Genomic DNA, 8,425 nt, shown 5'->3' with positions numbered 1-8,425 from the left:
CTGTGAACATTCCAGGTGCATGAACCTTGGGCCATACCTGAGGACAGATGTAGGAGAGTACCACCCTGACCAGTCAGGGACCCACAGATTCGAGGCCCCTGTAGCCCTTACCCCTGCAGGAGGGGACACTCCAGAGGAAGGAAGAGGAGAACTCCATCGGCAGCTTGGTCAGCTGACTCAGGTGGGCTGCTCTCCCAGATCACCTGCTGGGAGTGAATGAGGTCAGCTATGTGAAGGGGCCTGGCTTCCGTAGGACACCTCATTTCCCAGTTAGGCTTGGGGTTTGTCCAGTTGGGTCTCCTTCCCAGTGGTCATCTCCCCCGTGACCTCCTTGTCCGAACACCAGGACCAGCATCCCACGTGGAGGCTAACTCACTGCTCAGTGACCCCACAGCGGCTCCAGTGGGCTCCCTGCAGGAACCGCCACCTCCCGCATCTGACTCTAGGTGTCCCCGGGGATGGTCACGCCCAGGTTCTCTGAGCACTCTGGGGTAGGAGACAGACTTTGGCCACAACACCAAGTAGAGAGAGAAAGGGTCAGAGGCCCAGGACAGGGTCCTGACTTGGGGTGGAAGCTGGGTGTCGGGCTCCCAGCAGGAAGGTGGTCTGCAGTCTTGTTGTCTTGGAGCAGCTTCTCTGGTGTGGGTCAGGACAACGCTGCCTAACAAGTGAGTGTGGCATGTTCTCTCTAACTGACCACTTGAGAGACCCTGCTTTTCCCTTCCCCGCCAACCCCCCACTCTTATGCTCTGACTTCACCCTCGAAATCGTAGGTTCCCCACCCTGGGGTTCCCAGAAAGGCAGGGTCCCGGTTACCCTCTCCCATGCCCTGTGTGGCCCTGGCCTGCCACATACCCTCCTTTGCACGGAGTTAACCTTGTCGTTCAGAGTTCTGAGGGTTGCTGCTGAGGTGTGTTCTGCAGCCACGACAATCCACAGGACCAGCGCAGCACAGGCCGGTCCAGGGTGCAGGGGCGATGGCCCAGGGGGGTGGGCGGAGGGTCCCATCAGCAGGCTGACTGGCACAGCCAGTTTTCCAGGGGGGAAGTCTGATGGTATCTATCCAAGTACATCTCTTCCTCAGCTTCTGTGGTCCTGATAGAGGTGCGCCTGTAGCTCCACTAAGCGCGCCTGTCAGGCATGGACAGTAGTGATCCCTGGCTTTGTGTCAATGACCACGTTCTTCTTAGACTCTAAGACTTAGAGGCTCTATTGTTGACACTATAACGGGCACCCTGGTGTGGGCACCCTGGAGGGTCCCCGCCTACAGGGCAATGCCAGCTCCTTTTCTGTTGTGAATTCCTTTATAACTGCCTTTCTCAGGGACACAGACAGACATGTCCCTGTGCAGCCAGAGTTCCGCAGCAGAAGGTGTTTCTACCGTCCTTTCAGGACACGGCAGGTACTAGATCTCACAGGACCGGCATCTTCAGTTCCTGCTGCCAGTGCCCATCCAGCCAGGTCACCACATCCCAGAGGCCAGAGGCTGGGGTCAGGCCAGGTGCTCATCCCTCCTCCCAGTGCCCGTGGGCGCTGGCACCCTGCAGCCTCCCCGTCACTGCTGCTGCTGCACAAGCGGCTCCAGCGTGGCCCGTGCGCAGTGTCCAGGAGGGAAGGCGGGTCCACGCCGACCTGGAGGAGCCGAGGACGCACTGCCTCCCTCTGAGAGCGCAGGGCCGAGGCAGTGCGGGTCTGTCACCCTTGCGGCATGAGGCCGGCAGGTTAGCACTGTGTGAGGACCCAGAACGTGAGGTGGGGGAGGAAGGTGGGTCAGCAGGTCACTGGAAAGCAGAATGGAACAGTGGTCACGCCATGTTTGTGTAGTGAGGACACCCTTTAAATAGAAGCGAGATCGCCTGCCCGTGGAGGAAGACAATGATCGCTAAGCACGCCCTGTTAATGAATTTTTTTACTCTCTCATTGAAAACCTACAATATTGGATAAAAATATGTAAAATATCAGCTCTGTGACGTTGGGCACAACAGAGGCACGTTGTGTCCTGCTGAGAGCTGATCAGCACCTGCCGCTGAAGACACTCCCAAAGGCCAGGAGAGACCCCCACACACGGGCTCAGGACAAGCCCTTGTTCACCCCGGGCCAGAGCATGCCCTGCTGTCACCAGTGGGGAAGGAAAGAAACCTGGTCATTCGGAAAGCGTCACACAGACCACGAGGAATGTTTTATTCACTAAGCCCAAACAGCTTCAAAGTAGAAATCAGAAGGAGCTCATGGTTTGAAAATGCCTGGGCTTGCCCTGGCCAGTTTGGCTCAGCGGTTGGAGCATCGGCCTGTGGACCAGAGAGTCCCGGGTTCGGCTCCCACTAGGGGCACATACCAAAAAAAGAAAAAAAAAAGAAAACTCCTGGGCTGCAAACCAGAATAAGACACATATATTTATAAAATTAAATAACTTCAACACCTGTGAAAATAAAAATAACAAGGCCCAGCTCCACCGGCCAAAGAGGTAGGGCAAAGCGGTCCTCGGATCAAGGAGAACGGTGACCCGCAGAGAGTGGTGCAGGCCCCTGGGGACAGGGCTGGTAGGAAATCTAACTGCTGGGATCATGTAGCAGGTATGAAAGTGGCCAGACAGAGCCTCTGCTTCCTTCTCCTATTTCCAGGTTAATATTCACAGACAAGGCCTCTCCCCTCCCCCACCTCAACCCAGCTGAATTCATGTCCAGCCCCACCCACTGCCACGCCCTGTCACTGTTACCTAACCCTCAGCTGACTCACCCAGGGCAGGTTTTCTGTCACTATCTCCTTGGTAGGAAGTGGCCCTGGCAGATGGTTGGGACCTGGCCTCTGCGGACCCTCCCTTCCTCGATTTCCACTGAGGGTTGTCCCTGATCAAGGGCATGAGGCTGGCAGAGGGCTCAGCCACCCTGAGGACACCCCTCTTGCTGCTTGGGCTCTGGGTGGTGCTGGCTCCAGTCCAGTGTTCTCAAGGTCGTCCCTCATGGCGCTACATCTCCTCCGAGGTGGTGATCCCCAGGAAGGAGCTGCACCGTGGCAAAGGCTTTCAGACACCAGGCTGGCTGTCCTACAGCCTGAGTTTTGGGGGCCAGAAACACGTTATCCACCTGGGGCGAAAGAAACTGTTTTTGCCCCAACATCTGGTGATGATGACTCAGGATGACCAGGGAACCTTGCAGATGGATTACCCCTTTGTCCCTCTCGACTGTTACTACCTCGGCTACCTGGAGGAGGTTCCTCTGTCCATGGTCACCGTGGACATGTGCTATGGGGGCCTGGAAGGTATCATGAAGTTGGATGACCTGGCCTATGAAATCAAACCCCTCAAGGGTTCCCACAGGTTTGAACACATAGTTTCTCAAATAGTGGCAGACACCAATGCAATAGGACCCATGTCCATGCTGGGACAGAAGAAAGAGGCGCACCCCCTGTTCTCTCCAGCGAAACCCAGCGTGGCCCCCAGGATCAGTAGTAGGCTCTATGCATCCCACAGAGGGTATATAAAAGGCTGTATTTTGATTTCCAAAGCAGTTTATAATCAACACCGCAATGCATCACAATCTATCAAATACATGGTGCAACTAGGCAATATAATCGACGCCATGTTCCGAGGCCTTGATCTATCATATTACATCAGCATCATGGTCATGTACAATGTGAGAGACCCAGTCACCATAAACGACTTCCGGGTGCCACAGGGTGCGTATTATCAGAATTATAGACGCCACATTTATGATGTATTTCATCCACATTCAGGCTTAATGATATTGTCTACTGAACCCCATGAACTTCAGTTCAATCCAGTCGTGAAAGGTCTGTGCACAGCATCCAACCTCATCTATGTGGCTGTCCAAGGCAGACATCTTTTCTTCATAGCTATCATAAGCACCCATCAAACTGCGAGAAGTATAGGTCTGGCTGTGGAAGATGAAAGTTGTATTTGCGAGAGAAGGGCCACCTGCCTTATGCACAGATACCCTGTGATAACTGATGCCTTCAGCAACTGCTCCTTTGCAAACTTACAGGACGTGCTCACTGACGCCTACGCGGACTGCATGTTCCAGCGCGAGTTCACATACAGCAACAGAAACCTGACCTACACCCTGTGTGGGAACTCCGTGGTGGAGGAGCAGGAGAGATGTGACTGCGGGTCCTTCAAGCAGTGTTACAGCAACCCATGCTGCCAAAGCGACTGCACCCTGACGTCTGGAAGCGCCTGTGACGGGGGCCTGTGCTGCGCGAACTGCACCTACAACCGCAGGGGGACGCTCTGCAGGCCGGTGCAGAACATCTGCGACCTCCCGGAGTACTGTGATGGACAGACCTCAACCTGCGCGGACGATGTCTACCTGCAGGACGGGGCCCCGTGTACCGAGGTCGGCTACTGCTACCATGGCAACTGCACCGACCGCAGCATGCACTGCAAGGAGATCTTCGGAGAAGGCGCGGTGGACGCTCCAGAAAGCTGCTACGCCATCAACAGCGAGGGCCACCGATTCGGACACTGCAAACTGACTCAACAGTTCAAAATCATGGGGTGTGACAACGAAAACATTAAATGTGGACGCCTGCAGTGTATCAACGTCACTCATCTGCCTCGGTTGCAGGAACACGTGGCATTCCATCAGTCTCTGAGAGAGGGCAGCTTGTGCTTTGGGCTGGATGCACACCGGTCCACACAAACCATTGATGTTGGTGTTGTGAGACCTGGGACACCCTGTGGCGGTGGGAAGTTCTGTAATGACCGCAGGTGCAGTGGCACTATAGCTGCCCTAAACTATGACTGTTACCGTGAGAAATGCAACATGAGGGGAGTTTGCAACAACAAAAAACATTGCCACTGCCGCGTAGGCTGGGACCCTCCATTATGCATAGAGAGAGGTGCTGGAGGGAGCATGGACAGCGGACCCCCTCCAAGAAAAATGCGGTCAGTAAAGCCAAGTGGTTGGACAGTGCTGTATCTAAGGGTGATCTTTGGTCGATTCTACGCCCTCGTAGCTACGTTCCTCTTGGGAATGGCCACAAATGTGAAAACTATAGAGACGATAGAACAGGGAGTTGAAGAAAATAAAGAGCAACCCAACCTCTGACCCCTGACCAGCCACAGGCGACACCGAGGAAACACCTGTAAGAAAGTCACCGCCACCAGAGGGCAGCGCTCAAGCCCACATCTCTGGCTGTCGCCTGGGTCCTGGTTCACATCACCAGTGAGCGAGTGGTGTGGGCCTTTCACACCAGCTCCCTGGGGCAGCTCCTGGCCAACATCCCGAAGTAAAGCTTGGAAACCGCGTGTTGGTGTCCTGTACAGTTTTTGTAAGTCGTGAGAGCACTAACTAAGCTCAAGACTCAGGCCTGGGGAGGAGACCTGGTCGGCAGCTGGTCTTGCCCTGTGGATGCTTGTCCCAGGGCGAGTGGCCATGGCCACAGGTTCCCTCGGGGTTCATGACAGTTGCCACAGCCGTGCCCTCGGGCACCAAGGTCTTCCTTAGTCTCTAGGTGACCCCTCCTTTTCTAAAGAGGGTGGGTTCAGGGCGATGGTGTGCCCCCCAACCAACCCTGCCTGTTTCACATGGGGGTGCTGCAGGCTGTGGGCTGAGAGTGGCGGTTCATGGACTGCTTGTGACCCTGTGCCACCCCGGTGAGCAAGCTTCTTTGCCAGAGGTGCCGTCATCAGCTGCGTCCAATCGGAACATGAGGTGGAAGTGGCCAGGGCGGTGGCTCTGGCTTCAGAGGGAGTTGTGCAGGTTGCTCTTCGCCTCGCCTGCACACTTCAGAGGATGGCAGTGAGGGTGAGCTGACCCTGGGGGCTCCGGCAGCGTCTTCACAACAGGCCTCTGGGGCTGGGAACCACTCTGCCTCTGTGTCGGAATAGTTTCAACAAATCACTATTGTACAGTACATCCCACCACCTGCAACTCTCTCCAGGGCCCAGGCGGATCCAGCTCCAGCAGTCACTGCTGGTGACTGAGCCCCCAGAGGCAGCACAGGTGAGGGAGAGGGTCTGCAAGGGCTTCCCCTGTCCTGGGCCCGACTCCTGTGGCTGCACCTGGGACGGGGCACCTGGGGACAAGGAGCATTGGGCCCTGTCAGTCACATGCAGTCACAACCACCCCACAGACCCCTGTGTGACCTCTGAGACCCTCACCTTGAAGGCTGTCACCAGGCACAGGAGAAGGCCCAGCAGTCTCATCTTCTTCTGTACCAGGGCTCTGCCTTCCCCAGAGACCTCAGCCCTGTGTGAGGAGAGAGCTGTGAGCCTCCCCAGCCCAGGGGAGGGTTTACCTGGACCTTGGGCAGAAATTTGCATGTGGGAGCTCTGTTCCCATAAGTGGGGTGACGGAGACAGGGTGCCCACGGGTGTCTCTGCTCCTGACCTCATGCAATGTGCGATGTGGATGACAGGACCCTGGGTTGTGAGGTGCATGGCACACAGGTGCAAGGATGGCCCACCTGTCTGAGTGTGAGAGCAAATGTGGAAATTCATGGATGTTACAGTCGGTGAGGTCAGGGATCAGCTTTATGTCCAAACACTGTTCAAAACCAATTCCATAAACATATCCACAATCAATATGTTTAATCAGAATTTCCTGTTTAGTAATATGTTGATTTCAAGTTAGCTATACATATGATCCCAAAATACAGGACAGTTTTCCCAAGCCCTATTTTCTCTACATTAAGCACCACGTTTCCGTGAGCACCGACAGCGGGCAGGCAGGGAGACCCTCGATTCCCGCTGTGTGTCTTCCCTTTGAGTGTCAGGCTCTCTGAACAGCCTCTTCCCTGTGCAAGTCCACAGCAGAGGCCTCAAGGTCATCACGTCAGACATGGTCATGTTCTCACGTGGAGGGAGGAGTAGACATGCAAACAGGACTAGGCGTGTGTACAGTCAGAATCTTTCACGTGCTGACATGACTATGGCAGCGGAATAACTGACCTGTTTTCCCTGTCGTGTTATCAGTGATGGTGGGGTTCAGAGGGAGGTTAGTGAAGAGAATTCCTTCACAGATTTCCTCACAGGAGAGGGAACTTCAACCCTGACAGGAATTCCTCATTCCTGCCTCCCTCCTTCTGCCCCTGGGGATGGTCACTGTGGTCAGAGGTGCTGGGCTCTCCCACAAAACATATAATGTCCTTAATGTACAATGAACACATTCTCCAATCAGACAAGTTATTTGGAAATAGTACCTCTATGTTCATTCCCACAATGGAATCTTTGGTGGGCCAGTCGTATTTAATTTAGCAAAGTCTAATTAACTCCTGTTTTCTGTGCTGGGCCTGTTTTGGTGAATCACACAGACCCCCAGGACGTGCTGAGCCTCAGGGTCCAGGGGCATCGGCTGCAGCCACAGGGCAGAGAGTGAGGGCTGCTGGGAAACTGCCCAGAACTGGACGGGACTTGAACTGGACGGGACTGCCCAGAACTGGAAGCTGGACGTGTTCTGAGTCACAGGACAGAGATGTGCCTGATGTCCATGGGCAGAGTGTTACTGGACATGTAGGTTTAAACCTCTTCCCGTGAGGACATTCTGTCATCGCAGGAAACACCTGAGTGATTATGACCAGGAGTTTGTCAGAATAGAAACGTTAACGGCTCCGTAGGCAGGGATCCGGGGAAATAAGGCAGGCGTCATTGCAAAGGGGGGGAGGGGATTCCTGTTACCCACAGGCACCTGTTACAGGGTCTCTGTCTGTGAGATAACAGCCTCACAGGTCCATGGGTCAGCACTTGGTTTCATCTTTGGGGACGCATCTGAGATTGTCAGAAGCAGTAAGATAAATGGACTCGCTATAGCTCTGCTCTCTTACTTTCCTTTGGGAGGACTAACATCGAGACTCTGTCAGCCACTCAAAAGCGATTAGCGAGGCTTAAAGACACGGGGACAGGCTTCCTCGGCACAGTTCAGCCCAATCCTGTTGATGGGAACATTGTGCTGATGCACAGCCGACTTCTCTCTCCGAAACCAGGACTGTTGGTCTCCCTATGGGCCATCTTCTGCCGGCACGGGTCAGCCATTTAAGAGCCACAGGGCGGCTGCCACTCGAAGACTCCCGTGACAGGATACACCGGTCTCAGAACGGGCAAGATTGAGTTAGGTGGCCCCTTGGTGTCCAGCAAATGTCCAAGCAACACAAGCACACTGTGAGAAAGTAAACACTGGTCGATCCCCAACCCTGGTCACCCTGTAGGTTGTTTTCCCAGAGACCATGGTCCCTGTTTCTCCTCTCTATCGCTGTCCTTTCCCGTCCTTCCACACCAGCCGTTCTCAACCTGTGGGTTGCTACCACTTTGGGGGTCAAACGACCCTTTCACAGGGGTCACCAAAGACCAGCAGAAAACACACATTTTATTTTATTTTATTTTATTTTTTCAAATCTTTATTGTTGGATGTAAAATGTATTACAGATGTTCCACATTTTCCCCCCACTAGCCCCCTCCTCCCCACTCCCG

The 8,425-nt window shown here is 54.5% G+C and overlaps 1 protein-coding gene across 1 annotated transcript; it reads left to right on the top strand.

Moving 5' to 3' along the window:
- Positions 1-2,858: 2,858 nt before the first annotated feature.
- LOC118641509 (disintegrin and metalloproteinase domain-containing protein 20-like) lies at positions 2,859-5,066 on the top strand. Its single transcript, XM_036278783.1, has one exon. The coding sequence runs from the start codon at positions 2,859-2,861 to the stop codon at positions 5,064-5,066; it is 2,208 nt and encodes a 735-aa protein (XP_036134676.1).
- The last annotated feature ends 3,359 nt before the right edge of the window (positions 5,067-8,425 follow it).

This window comes from Molossus molossus, unplaced genomic scaffold (assembly GCF_014108415.1).
Source record: "Molossus molossus isolate mMolMol1 unplaced genomic scaffold, mMolMol1.p scaffold_m16_p_1, whole genome shotgun sequence".
NCBI classification, from domain to species: Eukaryota; Metazoa; Chordata; class Mammalia; order Chiroptera; family Molossidae; genus Molossus; species Molossus molossus.
Note: the sequence above shows the minus strand (reverse complement) of the source record. Positions and strands in the feature narration are given on the sequence as shown.